Below are 17,817 nucleotides of genomic sequence, written 5' to 3'. Positions count from 1 at the left end.
CGCTGCTGCTGCTGTGTGGAAGGAAGGAAGAGGAGAGCTCGGTAGAGAGCCGAGGCTTCATCTGGGCTCGTTTCAGCACCTTGGACAGCTCCTCTCGCAGGCTTTCATCGGGGCTCGTTTCAGCACCTTGGACAGCTCCTCTCGCAAGGTTTCATTGGGGCTCGTTTCAGCACCTTGGACAGCTCCTCTCGCAGGCTTTCATTGGGGCTCGTTTCAGCACCTTGGACAGCTCCTCTTGCAGGGATCCCCGCTGTGCTCGCCGGGGAAACCCTCAGCTGAGGAGCCTGGAGATCTGGAGATCTGGAGCAGCACATGCAAAAAAACGCTCCCAGCACAGCCAAGGAGGAGATTGCACTTAAATCAGTTTTAGATGAACATTTATATATAATATGATCTCGCCTAGTGAGGATGCTTCTTGCATTTGAGCTTCTTCTTCTTCACCTCTTTTGTTTTTTTTGCACATGAAGTGGGAGCAGAGGAAGAAGAAGCAGCAGAAGCAGAGCTCGTCCAATGCACAAAGTGCTAAGGATAGCTGCAGCCTACACACACTGCGAGCCTCCTGCTGCTGCTGCTGCTGCTGCTTCACTCACTCTGATCACCACCGAGGGAGACATTACTATCAGCTATAAGGAGGCACGATCACCCGTCAACAATGTAAATCTCACACACACAGGTAAGGTGCAAATAAATAATTCATTTTATGTATACAGCTGAGGAGCTCTCAAGTAGTTGTGTGTTGCACAACTCTCATTTAGTTTGATATACCAGCAAGTAAATCAGTTTTCATCAAAGATGCATTTATTATTACTCTGATGGCAGGAATTGAAAAGTCTGACATGCATTAAATTATGTTTGTTTACAGTAAGCAGGTATACATGCTTTAGGGGTATGATTCAAAGTTTACATTTACAAAAGTTTACCTTATGTTTGGGGTTACAACAGGCTTTTGGTAACTACATGGAGTATATAGGCTCTAGTTATTAGAGTCTATTGTTGATACATTTTCATTGAGTTCAACTTTTCAAAAACATTTGTGACTTATAGCTATAAAGCTGCAAGGTTTGGGGTTTTATGTTCTGACATTTACCGCTGTCACTGACCAGGACAAGCCCTCTAACAGATTCCTCATGGCTTGTTAAGCGTGTGATGAAAGCAATGAGTTGCACCAATTTTAACATCATCATCAGATAAAAGAACAAATCACATAAGATGCAGTTGAAAAGGAGCTTTGCTTGACTATCCAATTTTCCTAAAATGGTTTTACCAAATGCCCCTAATATCAGAAGTTGTGATGTTACAATACCTGTCTTGATATTACAGTTTTGATTGATATTGATAAATGATGCAGATAACAGGCCTAAAACTAACTTTATGGATCTCCGTGCCACTGTGGCAACTGAATTTAACGTTGCCAGCCACCCAGATTATTATCTCTTTTAAAATAAGTTGCAATAATGACCATGTTTCTTCCCAGGTTCAACATGAAAGCAGCATCCATTAGGTGAAAAGGTGAACTGCAGCCCCTAAAACTGAGTGGAAAACCTTGTGACAACCATCTCCACATCTCTCCTCCTCTCCATCAGCCAGCATCATGGCAAATGCTGAGTGAGTACAGTCCATTTCTTCTCGTCTTCCTCACTGTCTCCTCATATTCCTAACCAGTGTTTCTTTTCCCACATATGGCAAAAAAAATGGGTCAAAGTGTAACCTATAAAACTGTGTGGTCAAATGTCAGAGATGCAGAATTGTTAATAGGGAGTGCCTGTAGGACATAGACCACATTCTTGTGGATTCCTTCCTCTTCCTTTCACATTAATTTTCCCAGCATGCCTCTTTTTTTCCTGATCTCAACTTCTCATCACAGTTTCTTCTCTTTCACTGTTTCCCATCTTTCTGTGCCTCCCTTTTCTACAATAATGGCCTTTATTCACGCAGACACTGCTACCGTTGAGGTGTCTCTGACCCTCGTCACGCTGAATGCTAAACACAGATGCAGAAACAAAGCTGATTAGTGTCCATTCTGCACCTGTAAACACAGGTCACTATTTGAATCCTCTACATGGAACAACATACAGGATATTGATTATTATTATTATCTGTGATTATTACAAATTAACACATTTTCCCAACAACTCCTCTCCACCTCCAGTTTTCTCCCAGCTTTCCATTTTTAAACTGTGCTCTCCAAGTGCGTAGTGAGAACAGCTGATGCATTACCGAGGGAACGTGCTGCTGTAGCCTGTGTGTATGTTTGTGAGTGTGTGTGTGTGTGTGAAGATAAAGTAAAGCGGTATAAGGGAGAACACTGAAAAGCATTATTCTCTGTTAACTCATGATTCTGCTGGCGTAGCATGACTCTGTAATTTGTCTCGTCTTAACTAGCTGCATTTATTCTCTTGACCTAGATGAATAGCCCTAAATCATTGCTCCATTTGTGCTTTTATAAGAGAACCAGTTCTGCTTCGTGGTCCCATACAGAGCTCGACTCAGCGGGTCTCAATGGCAATGTCATATCATGCTGTTTTTAAGGTGAAATGCATCCTTAAACAGATGACTGTTAGCTCACAGTCACTTTTGACAGTTAACCAGGAAGAAGCTTTCATTCTTGAAGACTGATGATCACTAGGGGTGGGGGGAAACTCGATGCAGCATAGTATTGCGATATTTTATGTGGCAATATTGTATTGATACACATACATCAAGTATCAATCTTTTATTATATAAACTATTAATATTGCAAATACAATGTTGACTCTTGTATAAACAGTTCAGTTTGTCAGGTGTTTGATGCAACATTTATGTTTTTATCAGAGTGTTGGTCAGTCTGTCTGCTTGACTGACAGTCCCATATTTCTGCAATAAAAATTACTGAAGTGAGATGAACAGAGTGAAAACTGTATCTTATTAGATAAAACAGATGTTGCCAAACTGCATAATTTGAAGTTGAAAAAAGGTAATGAATTGCAATATATCACAATTAGGGCTGTCAAAGTTAACGCGATAACACATTAACGCAAATTTGTTTTAACGCCACTAATTTCTTTAATGCATTAACGCAACTTGCGATTTTCAGGTTGTAGCGTGCTCAGTTTTAAAGCTAGAGTGAAGATATGAAATCATATGAAACTAGAAAAACGGAAAAGGAATCCATTGGTACCAACCATGTCATACTAGCTTGTTGCAAAGGAGGTTAAATAACGCTACAAACTTACGCTAAATTTTTGCAAGGAAAAACTGGCATGGCCATTTTCAAAGAGGTCTTTTGACCTCTGACCTCAAGATATGTGAATGAAAATGGGTTCTATGGGTACCCAGGAGTCTCCCCTTTACAGACATGCCCACTTTATGATAATCACATGCAGTTTGGGGCAAGTCATAGTCAAGTCAGCACACTGACACACTGACAGCTATTGTTGCCTGTTGGGCTGCAGTTTGCCATGTTATGATTTGAGCATTTTTTTATGCTAAATGCAGTACCTGTGAGGGTTTCTGGACAATATTTGTCATTGTTTTGTGTTCTTAATTGATTTCCAATAATAAATGTATACATACATTTGCATAAAGCAAGCATATTTGCCCACTCCCATGTTGATAAGGGTATTAAATACTTGACAAATCTCCCTTTCAGGTACATTTTGAACAGATACAAAATGTGTGATTAATTTCCGATTAATCGCGATTAACTATGGACAATCATGATTAATCACTATTAAATATTTTAATCGATTGACAGCCCTAATCGCAATATATCTTATCACAATATTCAGCATATCACAAAATGTTTAAAATCACAATAAGATCGTATTGTGGCTTAAGTATCGTGATAATATCATATCGTGGGGCTTCTGGTGGTTCCCAACTGTAATGAAAAAGTAAAAGTACCAGTATAACATTGTAAAAAAGTAATTCATTCAAAATCAGCAAAATGTACTTAAAGTATCAAAAATAAAAGCACTGGTTCTGCAGAAAAACGGCCCCTTTCCAAATGTTATCTTTGATGACATTTGGAGCTATCTTTGCCTGACTTTTCTTTTTTGAAGTGAACACCTATATCATTACAGCTTCATACGCCATATACCATCATAACATTTTCATTTTCAAACTAATCAGTCTTATCTGCGGGAAAAGTCTCCCTCCAGTAAATTGTTCCTGGAAATGCCATTGTAATTATAATTATTCACTCAGTCTTTACTGAATTAAACATTCACAATTTGATAAGATAACAGCTGCTTCTACGAATTCTGCATAATGCTCAAGATGCAACAGGCAACACCTCAAATATAGACGTACAGAACGTACTTTGTCTTTTCACTGTATATGCAAAAACACCGCAGACGAAACAAGTCAGTCAGTTTCACAAGTCCACAGAAATCTGTCTTTTCACTCAGTAAAACCCGTATTCCCTTAAGTGTCTGTAGAAATTAAAATAATCTATTATTGGAAACTGACACAGTGTAAAAAGGTCCGCGGACCTCTCCGTTATGAAGAAGGCTTATGTACATCTGCTGTCTTAGTCCTGCCCCACGAGGGTCTCTGTGTCTCCTGTGTCTTATACAGCTTGTATCTGTAAAGGTCAGATAAGAGACTGGTCACACCAGGGCCAGAACAGTCCATTGTGCAGTCCACCAATTCATCATAGTTTAATCTGTAATATTATTAATGAGCTAATGTGCCTGGCAGACTTCATTAATATCCACTGGCATGAAATTACAAAAGTTTCTCTGGAAGTTGAATCGGGCGTTCTAAGAAATTACCTGAAGCAATCTGTAAAAGTGACAGGTGTTTTGTCCGACAACATGAACACTGTGCTAAACGCCGTGTGTTATGTTTTCCAAGCTATTGACTTGAAAAGAGCTGGGGGTGAATTGACTGAGGTGTATATTGACCAAAATACAAGTGGTAAGAAAGGTGAGGTGAAGTATTTTTCTGCTGGTATCACTGTTTTAGCATGGTTTAATCTGGATGCCAGTATAGTCCCGCAGGTAAAAGGTCTTTCTTTTGCCTCATCTTCATCTTTTGATGTGAAATCCATATTACGTTGTATGTGAGTCAGCAGCAAAGACACACATTACTCACTGTCTTTACTTTCTGAGCAGCAAGAAAAAGACATTTCTTTAGTTTTGGGTGCTACAACAAACACACAAGTGTGAAAAGTCTATATGCTGGAATAGTTTGCAGTGTTTGCTGCACCACCACTAGTGTACATACTCGCGATGAGTCTGTAACACTAATACACAATGATGTCCGGCTTCTCCAAAGTTCTCCACAGCAGCTGGTGGGAGCAGAGAACATCTGCTTTGTGTCTCCATGTTCTGGCCAAGTTTTGGGTGTGTTTTAGATTCTCAGGCGTTGTGGTCAGGCAGCCTAATCTAACGTGTGCGCGTGTGTGTTGATCTTGTAGTCCACTGAGGCCTTGAACAGAGTGGAGTGTGGTTCAGGATAAAACGTGCATTGATGGAAATACAGTTTATTTTTTTTACTCCCACGCAAAGTGTATTTTCAAAGCTGCCATTAGGCTTTTTAAGGGGAGGTGATAAGCAGCGTAACACCTGTGTTTGATGTAATGTGTGGAAATGATGGCTCATAGTTTATAGGGTTCATTTTATTGATAGATGTATATATTTACACTATACTGTATGTCAAAACATGAAAGCAGACAATGTCATATTTTCATATCATATTTCCCTTTCAGCACCATTTCTTCAACTGTACTAGACTATATATACTACCTGACATACACATATCCAGTACATAAAGTACCCACTGTATCACTGCTAATAGGATTACTATTTTCTTACATTTTATTTTTATTCAACCTTTATTTAGCCAGGATAATCCCATTGAGTTTTGAATTTTATTCTGTCCTGGCCATGATGGTACTTTAAAAGTTAAAAACAGCATAAAAACATAAAACATTTCACATAAAAAAGAGACTTAAACAGACTTAAAATAAACTGTAAATGACATCAACCAAAGAATTTCCATTCAGTAGCAGGACAAGTATATTCAGTGCTCAAATAATCCTTAATCATGTGCATGCTTATAAAATAATCTGGTTTAAAAATGTCTCTGTAGCTCACACCAAGATGAGGGTCCAAAAACTTTAAAAGCACTTTCACCAAAAACGGTGTGTGTTATAGGAACGACATACCTAATTTGTCTGCATGAATGGAGGTTAAAGCTACTGATACAGAGAACAGAGATAAGGAGGCGGTTTGTTTAATATGGCCTTAAGCAGAAAAATGTACCAATGTTTCATTCTTGTATAAAGAACACAAACCAACTTTCTAATACAAACTGCAACAATGTGCGCGGAAACCCGAATCAGAGACAAATCGTAACTACGTAGTGGATCTCATTCAGAGAATAGTAGATCTTATTTCCATGAGTGTATAGGTGCAATTTAGGATTTATGCAAAGTGTCTAATAAAAGCTGAAACAGGATATTGAATTACTGAGTTCACTTTAAAGCACTCTGAAGCCAAATTGATTAAAAAAAATCAGAATGTCCATACAGTTTAATCAGGATTTTCTTTCTCTGTTAGGCTTCCAAAGACTTTTTTAAATTATTATTTTGGAGGCATTTTATGCCTTTTTAATTGTTAGCCCAGTGGTTTTCAAAGTGGGGTCCAGGGACCCCCAGGGGTCCTTGAGGGGGTTCCAGGGGGTCCCCAGCTAAAAGGGTAATCATTTACTTCCACTATAATTACATCCATAAGTAACACAATGACACAATGTATGACTATTTTAGGTCATGGTTTTTTATACACCTTCTGTTATAAAACATCTAAAAGCAAAAATCCTTTCAAATGCGGGTCCATGATCTAATTTGCTATGCTAACATGCTCACAATGACAATGCTAACATGCTGATGCATTAGAAGCTTATGCTAAAATGTGCTAATAAGCAAACAAAGCCAAAGTATTCCTTTTGTTTCCCCCAAGGCTGCATGTAAATCTGTCTTATTGCATAGGGGGTCACAGGGGTCGTGAGCGAGACACCTCCAGTTGTCGGAGGAAGAACATTCTTCAGCGCCGCTGGCTCCCAGTTACTTACATGACCTTCTGTTTTTGGTCAGCGAAGTCCCTTGAGCAACTTTTGTCACATAATGACCTTTCCTACCTGGCCCACAACTCCACAGTCCACGATGTACTTTTATCTGCCACCCCCAGGGAATCCTGCTCCCCTGAATATCACTTCTTTCCTGTGGGTGCTCTTCTGCAGTTGCAGTCTTTTTAGTCTTTCCATAAAATAATGTTTTTGAGAATTTTGCAATTGCCACTTTCCGTTAGATAAGAAACATCTGGGGATAGAAAGGTCAGTATTTGTATTTAAGACAGCAGAAATGTTGTATTTATATTTGTAGTTGGATAGAAACAGAGGCGGGTTTGTCTTTTGGGCTTTTTTATTGACTTTGTTTGGATTTTAGTGCATTAAATTCATTGCCATGTGTTATATTAATGAATCATAACAATATTATTGCAACACTTGTCTGCCGAACAGCACCATTTTAATGCGAGGTGCTATTCATTTGATCCTTTTCATGATATTCATCCCTGTTTATTTAGTATTTTTTGTGTTTCATTTAATTTCTCAATATCAGACATTCACTGAAATATCTCAAAATGCATGCCTAACCCCGTTGCTTCACATAAGAACATTTTGCTGAACATCGTATAAATCCATGGGCTGGGTCAGCAGCTTTTCCTGATATCTCAACTGGCAGCCAGGCAGCGCACCAGGTACATTACTGTAAGCTGTGAGCCGGCGGGCTCCGGACAGCTTGTGTCTGTCATGAGTGGTTATGTGTACGGTCCTGATTGTTTGGGAAGAGAGCCAAAGCTGCTGCTGTGCTGTAGATGAGAGGTGGTATGGATGAGATGTTGTGTGTAGGAGAAGTGTGGAGAGGACAACATCTATCAGACCGACCCGCTGTGTGGCAATACTGCATATTCACGGTCTCAGAGCGGGAAGGAATTCTTTGCCAAGTAAATAAAGTGTAGAGGTTTGTCACAGAGGCACATTGACAACTTCCACAGTACAACAACCTACTAGTCCATCCTGACATACATTTACTGTAGTGGGACACATGATGACACACCTGTGATCCGTTGGTCATTTTCTAGTGCAGCATTGGTTGCAGAGATAGTGATGTTGCTCTGGAAGAATGGCATGTGCAAATTCTTCTTTTGGTTTTGTTTTTCAAATTCCAGTTGTGAAACTTGAAATTTAAAGCCCCTGAAAACTAAATCCTGTGTTTTTATCTATAACCCTAAATATTCATAATTAGAGATGCTTTAATCACCGTTAAAAAGCAACAACAACATCATTGTGTATTATTTATTAAGACATTAAGTTGACAGTAGCCAGACAACCCCATAACTGTCATCACACTGGGATTTAAAGGGGACATATCATGGAAAAACTCACTTTTTCAGTGCTTTTGCACGCACGTTTGGGCATCTAGAGTCCCTACCAACCCACAAATTGTGAAATAAGACAACCCAGTCAGTTTTTTGTGGGCTGTTTAGATCAGAAAACATGTGATTCAACAAGCCATTCATATTTGGCTCCCCTTCCTATGTCACATGCAGGCTCATTAGAATAAACCACCCACAGCCTGAGAACCACCTTGGCAAAGGTGGACCATTTTTTTCTCGCAAGTTAATCAGAGCAGGTTTTTTGGGAGGGGGTCTTAAAGAGACAGGCACTAAAACGGAGCGTTTCAGACAGACAGTAAGAGAAAAATAATGTATTTTTTTGAACATTAAATTATGTAAACATGTTTTAGTAGAAACCCAGAATACAAGTATGAACCTGGAAATGAGCATGATATGTCCCCTTTAAATGCTCAGCAGTGAGCCCAGTCCGCCTCAAACTAGCAAGAAGATCACAGACAAAACGCAAAATGCACAACATCTCACAAGACTTTTCCAACTTTGGTAGAAAATGTGTGTTTATGTAGGACCACATCGCTCATAGTAAGAGGGGGATTGGTTAAATGGGTTTTCAGGTCCTTTTAAAGGGGACATATCATGCTGATTTAGATTCAAACTTGTATTTTGGGTTTCTACTAGAACATGTTTACCTGCTTTAATGTTCATACACATTTGTTTTTTCATACTGTCTGTCTGATTATACCTGTATTCACCCTCTATCTTGCGATGAAAATATTGTGCACTTGTGCAAAGGTAGTTCTCATGCCGCGGGTGTAGATACTCAGATGGGGGGGCGGTATATTCTAATGAGCCTGCATGTGACATAGGAAGGGGAGCCAAATCTGAATGGCTTGTTGAATCACGTTTTCTGATCTAGGCAGCCCCCCAAAAAACTGACTGGGTTGTCTTATTTCACATTTGTGGACTGGTAGGTACTCCAGATACCAAAATCTATGTGCACAAGCACTGAACATGTTTTTCATGATATGTCCCCTTTAAAAGAAAATAATGAGTGCCAAATTGTTGCATCAACTGATCACTTGTAAAGTCACTTCCTACATCATAGACATTCGTACCTCTTAACAACTTGTTTGAGGATATCAAGCTAATTGACTCTGAAGTCCTCTTTTAAGACACTTTTTTTTAAACTTTATTTTTAGACTGATTTTCTTACATCTTCTGCCCTGCTGTGTTGTTCTCTCATTCTGTTCATTATTTCATTTTAGTTGTGTGCATGTAGGCTGCTGCCTACAGAAAAAAAAGTGATATTGTGTTTTTTTTTTTCTTCACTCATATAATACATATTGCATTGTACATGAGTCAACAGCATCACAGCCTCTGGGGACTATCTTTTTGACTATATAGAGTATGTATTTTCAAAGAAATGTAAGGCCCTCTTGCCAAGGGAAATAATCCCATCAAATTGGGATGAGCCCAGCAACTCTCGAGACTAGACTGCAATAACACTTCTTCCTGAAAACAAAGGGTTTTTATTAATGAAAGACAAGTAACGCTGTTGTTTTATGCTATACATGCAGAGATGCACCTTTACTTTTTAAAGAAGCCTGCACTCTTAACTTACATCATTATATCAGTATGAAGAATCATCAGTCTGTGAAGTATTCAGGTAGTTATTGTGTAATTTTGTGTCGTAATTTAACTTTGGGTTGCACTAACTTTCTTTCAACCTGCTTTAACTATGTCTATTTTTAAGACGGCCTGGGAGAACAAGCTGTGTTTGACTGGTTGTAAAGCTGACTGCCAGCATTAAAGAAAGGTGTCGACTAGGCCTACTTTCTCAAAAGTGAGAAAATAAGACTTTTTCATCTTAAATCATAAATAGACAAGTCTGGCCCATACAGGAGTTTTGCAGAATTTCCGTGGGACAGAGAGTGTGCACAGCTAAAGGTCTTTGCAGCCGATGGGCACATGCTTACTCACCTGAAACTGTTTTCGAGAATACACCTGCTTACAATGGCTGTGACTCATTCATTTGGTTGTTGTGTTCAGTGGATTTGGTGTGGTAACGTAACTACAGCTGGTTTCTCTTATATTCATGCTCTGTTGATGTTCAGCTCACAAACCGTCTGTTTGTTCACTTGTTGGGTTTAATGGGTCGAGGCTGCTCTGGTTCATGTTACAGTTACAATATATGACGGTGGGATTTTTTTTAAATACACCTTTACTGCTGGTTAATGTGTCATTATAGCATACGTCAGCCAGTTGGATTTGTTTTGTGTGATGTCTTTTGGAGCTTTACGTGGCCTTCTTAATTGAACTTACGTGAATTAGAAACACCTCTACGATCCTAGCGTTTGGACTCCAGACGCAACTATTGTGATTTTTAACTATTCATTTGTTTGGTAACCTCAGATTCTTTTCACAGCACATCTGCATATCTTTCAGGATATAGATTAGGACAAATGTGATTCTAGATTAAGCTTCATAGAACTGTTGTAAAACTAGTATTAAAAGAGTACCTCACCGATTAGCATTGCACTCTTTTGCGTGTGCGGGACACACCGCAAGAACTAGGCTGACGGATGCTCACCAACGGCCTCAGGACCTTAACAGTGCTGTTGTGCTAAAAACTTAGCAAGGTCTTTTAAGGGCTTGTTTCCTCGTGTTGTCACTAATGTTTAAGTTATGTGTGTATGGCTCAGTTAGGAGCTGCTCGGTGCCTTAGATGAGAGTGGAAGAAATGTTGTTAATCTATATCTTATATGTACTTCCATAGAAATGTATTTTGTATTTGGCAGCCTGGTTACTTCCTTACTTCCAAGTGTTAAGGTCACAGAGTTTAGATCAGATCAGCCTTGGTGGCTTTGTTGACGTCATCATGATTCCCATAACAGGCGGTCCTGCCAAACACACACACACACACACATGCACCCTACACTCATTCACAGATATTAGGATGCCCTCTAACAGCTGAGGTCACTCCAGATTGCATCAAAGGTCCTTTAGCACTGACATTATCACTGTATATTTTAATAAACTGTGATTGGGCTGTGGGATAGGGTCATGGTGTGTGTGTGTGTGTGTGTGTATGTGTTTGAGGGTTATCTGTTATCTGCCTGCATATCCATCTGTCCTGTCTGTTTACCTGTCTGTCCTTTCCTAAAGGTATGCCTGTGTGTCAGATTGCGTGTCTCCCCTCCTGAATGTTTTAGGTCACTCAGTGCTGTCTGTCACGGCAGTTTGAGGATGACTGTAGGAGCAGGAAGTAAAGAATTCAGAAACGCTAAGTGGAAAAAGTGTATTATGGCAAAGGGCTGCTGGGAATACCCTTGGTGTTCTCTCTGCACACAACCATTACTACGATCACTACAGTTTTTCTTAAGTTGCATAAACCATGAGGTAAATAGAGAATAACCTGCAATATCATGTGATAAAGACAACTACTCACAAGACCCTATGATTTTCACTGTCCGTTTAACAGTGTCATGGTTTTACCGTTAGTTTATATTTGTATCTGTGAGAAAACGGAGGTACCTTCTCCTCTCTTTTACCACCTTCTTTCCTCTTTCTAATCTTCTTATCACCTCTATTTCCACTTTCTTTTTCACTTCGCCGTATCTATAGTCAATCTTATTTCCTCCTCTCTCTTCCCTTTACCTTTATATTTTTCTTCACTCTTACTTTTATGTGTGACCTCCTCTTCTCACTACCTAAACCTTTGTGCTCCTCTTTCCCTCCCGCCTCTTTCTGGTTCCAGCCCAGTCTCTCTGGTCCATTTCTTTTTTACCCATCTTCTCTTCTTTTATTGTTCACAGCTCCTTTTCTTTTCTTTATTGCCCTCCCCTGTCCCTCTTGTATAACCCCTGATATCCTTCCCTCTTTTCTCCCACTCCTGCTCTAGTTTCCCCCTCCCCATTCACCCTTTTCCTGACTTCCTTTGACGTTTGAAGGAGAGTGGGGATCCACTCAGCTGACAAAGGGAGAGGCGATGACGTCACAGCAGACATGATACACCAGCATCTGCTCTGGTCTAAAAATACACACCACAGGGCACACACACACAGTCAGTCTGCAGCTGCACTCAGCATTTGTTTCCACCTCCACGCTCTACTGAGATGGCCCAGCTTTTACACAACTGGGGCTTGTGGGCACGCTGGGTGACGTGCTGCTGGCCCACAACTGAGGAGCCTTGATGTGTTTAGATATTAAGGTTTAAAGACTCAAGGTGGATAAGGGTAGAGGGCGGAGGTTTGCTGGTATGAACACAAAGGAAGGTTGGCGTAGTTATTAGATTAACATCCAACCTGTCATTTAAATTTACCTGTCAAATTGTTCAATGACCTCATTGTAAATTCCATTAATTAAAACCTAATTAATGGAAAATACGGAAAAAAAATGCCTTGACAGTAAGAGAAACTGTTCAAGGTAAAAACTAAACTAGAGCTTCATTTACTGTAATCATTTATTCAATTTACCATTAAATGCATAGCTGGGTAAAAAATCAGGCTGGTCTCTTTGTCAATATTGTTGTGACAAAAATATTTTCAATATTTCATATTCCGAGTATTCGTCAAAATCCCATAGATGTAATGTATTATAACTCCAAGTGGGTCAAAAAGGGTCCAAATGCATTATGATTTACTGACCACATCTCAACTGTGATTGACATCACCATTCACCTACATTATTTTACACAGCAAAATAATTTAACATTTGATGCACGTAAATGTTATCTATATTTTTACCTCAGAAAAATTAGTTTTACAGGGCATTTACTCAAGTTTCCCTTTAACAGTTTATTTTGAAAACTGGACTTGTCACACGTTTATCCTTCTGCTAAACTCACCTAGTCCATCACTATCAGCTCTATCTGGTCCGTTTGTACGCATTTACCGAAGGCTAATTTGACCCAATCGTTAATAAGAGTACACATCCTTTTGTTTTCTTGTGATATTGAGTTAATTGTCTTTTTGTCTTGAGATAACAAAGCTCGTTTTCTGAAGTTAATGACATAATTAACTTGTGATCTTGAGATAACTAACAATGATAATACAAAAAAAATGTTTGAATCATGTCTGTTTATGGCTTCCGTATCTGCAATTTTAATGAAATGATCCTATTAGGTTGTGTCTAGAAGGTAACACCCCGAGTTGGGAAACTCCAGCGAGATGGGATTGATCTCGAATAGTTAAGATTACGATAGATTGTCGGGCAGCGAGCCTGGCGAGAGTTTTTGCAGATCAGATTTAGCAATTTTGGGGTTACCTTTTAGACACGACCCCTGTAACATAGAGAAACCTTTAGAGTTGTTTACTTCAATATCCTTTTATCATTACAACATTGTCTTCAATGTAAACTGTAACATTATTACACATCAGGTAGTATCTACCTCATCAGGTGTCTTCGGTTTGTTTCTTAACACTCCTCTTCCTCTTCATCAATACAATTGTTTGTGTTGTTGTGAACTAAGCTTGTTTACTATTGAATGACATTGGCTAAAATGTCCAGTTGCAGCAGCACGCGCTCTCCCCCTCACTAATCACCGTCTTTGAGCAAGGCACTGTGTACCTGCAGCTCCTCTGGTCCTCACCAGTGGAGGATTGTGTGAGTGCTCAGTAGCTCCCTGGTGCTGAGTGGGTGTTTGCGTGTAACCCTCTCTGACCCTGCGTTTACGCCCCGAGGCCATCACTGTAAATAAGAATGTGTTCTTAGCGAAGAGGCTCGGCTGAATAATTAAGTCTTTTTTATCTGTGCTGCTTTTGTGCTCATACGCTTCTTCAACAAATACCCTTTCTTTCCTTTTCTTCTGCTCTGTTATCCTGGCTATATCTGCTACTTTTATGGTAATTGATGCCTGTCATTATACTGTGGTTTTGATATTTAAACTACTGAAATATTTACCTGAAATATAAAAAAAATGATGGCTTCTTTGAGACTTTCTAAATGAATTTTACTGGAGTGAAGTAATATTTCTGCACACATCTGAGGAATGTGTTTTTTATTAAAGTAACATGCCTTTCTCTGTTCTGTCTCCTCTTTGTGCTTGCATGTGTGTGTGTGCGTGACTTGTCTTTCTGTTGCTGTTGTTGGCATGTAACTAGGGAAGTGGAGCAGGCCGGTCTGTCGGACTTGGAGATCATCTCCCAGCCAGTGGAGGATGAGAACCAGTACTTGGCTCCTCCAGTCCAGCTGGTGAGTTTTGGCTACAGAGATCTGCCCCTCGCAGCTCTGGACCTCTCGCTGGCTGGCTCGCAGCTCCTCTCCAACGCAGATGAAGATGAAAACAGGGACGGGTGAGTGAAGCTACTGTTGTATAGTGAGCATTGTTATGTGATACATTTGGTTTGTTTGTTTTTAATATGATTTGCCTCTGTGGCGAGTGTGAGCGACAGACGTGATCGTTTATTGGTTTGAAACAGCTTTTTTCGGTTAATTCACAATGACAACTTGCTTCTGTGAACAGTTTGGCAACAGGGAGGTGTAAGTGACACACTGGAGGTATTTTTCTCTACTGCAGGTGACTTTTCTGAAATCATTTGGAAGTGGCACAAACACACTCACAGTCACTGTTGAGCCAACAGATTCCTGCATCTTATGAACACTGATTTGTTTGAGGAACTCAAAAGACCTGACTCCCAAACACAACTAAATATATCTCTCTTTTGAACATGTCTTTCTGTATTAATCATCTCTATGCCCTGAGCTTAATCATGATATGTGTTTTTAGAAAAACTGACCATATTTTGGTAACTGATTAGATTACTAGGGCTGTCAATGCATTAAAATATTTAAGTGCGATTATTCGCATGATTGTCCATAGTTTATCGCGATTAATCGCACATTTTTTATCTGTTCAAAGTGTACCTTGAAGGGAGATTTGTTAAGTATTTAATGCTCAACATGGGAGTGGACAAATATGCTTGCTTTATGCAAGTGTATGTATATATTTATTATTGGAAATCAATTAACAACACAAAACAATGACAACTATTGTCCAGAAACCCTCACACGTACTGCATTTAGCATAAAAAATATGCTCAAATCATAACATGACAAATTCAAGTCCAACAGTCAACAACAGCTGTCAGTGTGTCAGTGTGCTGACTTGACTATGACTTGCCCCAAAATTTGCATATGATTATCATAAAGTGGGCATGTTTGTAAAGGGGAGACTCGTGAGTACCCATAGAATCCATTTTCATTCACATATTTTGAGGTCAGAGGTCAACGGACCCCTTTGGAAATGGCCATGCCAGTTTTTTCCTCGCCAAAATTTAGCGTAAGTTTGGAGCGTTATTTAGCCTCCTTTGCGAAAAGCTAGTATAACATGGCTTTAAAACCGAGCTCGCTACAACCTCCGAAAGATTGGCGGCTCGTTGCTCGCAAGTTAATGCGTCAAAGAAATTAGTGGCATTGAAACAAATTTGCGTGAACGCGTTATCATCGCCTTAACTTTGACAGCCCTAATTATTACCTGTATAGCACCCGTTCACTTATCTCTGCTGCCCTCAGTTGATTCCCCATTGTCTCTTTCTTTACTCTCTTTATTACTGATTTCACATCATAGGACAAACTAAAAACATCGTCTATAAGAGCTACCAAATGAATAGCCTGCTCTCTTGTCAGTGCACAGCATGAAGTTGGTGCACATGCCAGATAAATTATCACATTGGAATACACTTCTCTACAAACAAATGAATGATGTGATTGAAACAAATATTGTGAAGTGGGATGATTGGCAGAGTTTGTTTTTCTCAGTCAGTTTCTCAGTCAACCTGTTCATATCGTATTGTGTCAATCTCACACAACCAACCATAACAGACAGACAAAGTGTTGCTTGTTTGAATGTGTTTTGTTTGCTGCTGGATTAATATAGTATATCTATACAGCACCTATGGTACTTATTTAACATAAAGACATTGCAGTCACAAACTCAAAATCACAAGTGTGACGAGTATTGTGACATTACTCGTACGCCTGCGTTCTGGCATGAATCTTCATAAACCTTAGACAAATGCAAATTAATTTAACCTGCATAATAACTGCAGCATCATCTTATTCAGAATAACTTATTAGATACATTTCCTTTTGTGTGTGGATATATTGTGGAAAAATGGTATACACTTATGTCAAGGATTGTTGATAAAGAGTAATGCATAATGTGAAAAATGATTCAGAGTGAACAAATTAGTATTCAGAGCTCGTTAGCATCGCCCTGAGGTGATTACATTGGCCAAAACATCAAACTTGAGAGCCAGTGACAGCAGCGGTAAGCCACTCATTCTTACTGGTCCTATCTAAACATACAGCTCTGCTATGGAGGTGTCCTGAAGACCTGATTGATGCAAAGCAAACTTTACTGATCTCCCCACTGTCAGCAGTATGGTATGATGTGATTTATAGCAAATGTCTGCACTGAAAACACACTGAAGAAAGATCATATTGACCACAGACTATTTATGTAACATTTACACCACCATCGGTGTCCAGTAGGGAGCCATCGCTGTGGAGTCCTGAGCAAATAGTAAGCGTGGGTGAGCTGTGACTTCCAGGAGAGACTTTATTTCTGTTACTGAGTGTGGCGTATCAATCCTCTGAAGTGGCCTCACACACGTTGCCTTTTATTCTATACATTTCATCTATATTTCGTGACCTCAGCTGTAATAAGGATGACTTAAAATGCAGCAATATAAATAATTCTGGATAATTTCAGCTACAGTAAAAGTCGACCACAATTAGATGAAGTTTTTGCCGTGCAGGAGCTGAAACTGTAGATTGTTGGTGTCCATGCCAGAAGTCAATATGTCATATCGTCTTGACTTGGGTTTGGATACTAAAGATTTTTAGCATGCACATGTCTAGTACATATTTAAAGGGCTGTTAACATTTTCATGACATGAACAATATTTTCTGTGTTAAGAAGACCAAGATCGCTACTATATGGTGGCACCTGAAGCTGTTATCAACAAACGTTTTTACCAAAAAGCATCTACCACACACACACACATACACACACACACACACACACACACACACACACACACACACACACACACCCACACCCACACACCCACACACACACACACGCCCCATATCACACTTCCTTAAATGCCACATAGTATGCCCGATTATCATCCATCATGCGTTAAGTCTCCCTCCCCAAGTCCTTGACTTGCTGTCCCCGTTGCTCAGTATTACGTCCATTTATCATTAAGTGACAACCTCTGGGTTGTCCAGCGTCCATAAGTTAACTGAGATCAATTCATCATTTCACACTGAATATCCCCCCCACCCGCCTGCTGACAACAGGGGCCTTTATTGTAAGTGACAGTTTGCAGCGCAGGAGACGATAATATCACACTCTTAATTTCTCGTAAGTCTTTTGTACTGTCTCACTAAACATGCCGTCACGTTCAAT

The 17,817-nt window shown here is 39.6% G+C and overlaps 1 protein-coding gene across 2 annotated transcripts in view; it reads left to right on the top strand.

Moving 5' to 3' along the window:
- The first annotated feature begins 171 nt into the window (after positions 1 to 171).
- The window catches only part of LOC119479544 (transmembrane protein 266-like), a 55,665-nt gene continuing 38,019 nt past the window's right edge, over positions 172 to 17,817 (top strand). For both annotated transcript variants that reach the window (XM_037755299.1, XM_037755288.1), the window contains exons 1-3: positions 172 to 673; positions 1,475 to 1,605; positions 14,501 to 14,692. In XM_037755299.1, the coding sequence (XP_037611227.1) occupies positions 1,592 to 1,605; positions 14,501 to 14,692 (206 nt within the window). In that variant the 5' untranslated portion in view covers positions 172 to 673; positions 1,475 to 1,591. The remainder of the gene's footprint in view (positions 674 to 1,474; positions 1,606 to 14,500; positions 14,693 to 17,817) is intronic.

This window comes from Sebastes umbrosus, chromosome 2 (genome assembly GCF_015220745.1).
Source record: "Sebastes umbrosus isolate fSebUmb1 chromosome 2, fSebUmb1.pri, whole genome shotgun sequence".
NCBI classification, from domain to species: Eukaryota; Metazoa; Chordata; class Actinopteri; order Perciformes; family Sebastidae; genus Sebastes; species Sebastes umbrosus.
This window is presented reverse-complemented; position numbering and strand designations above follow the sequence as displayed.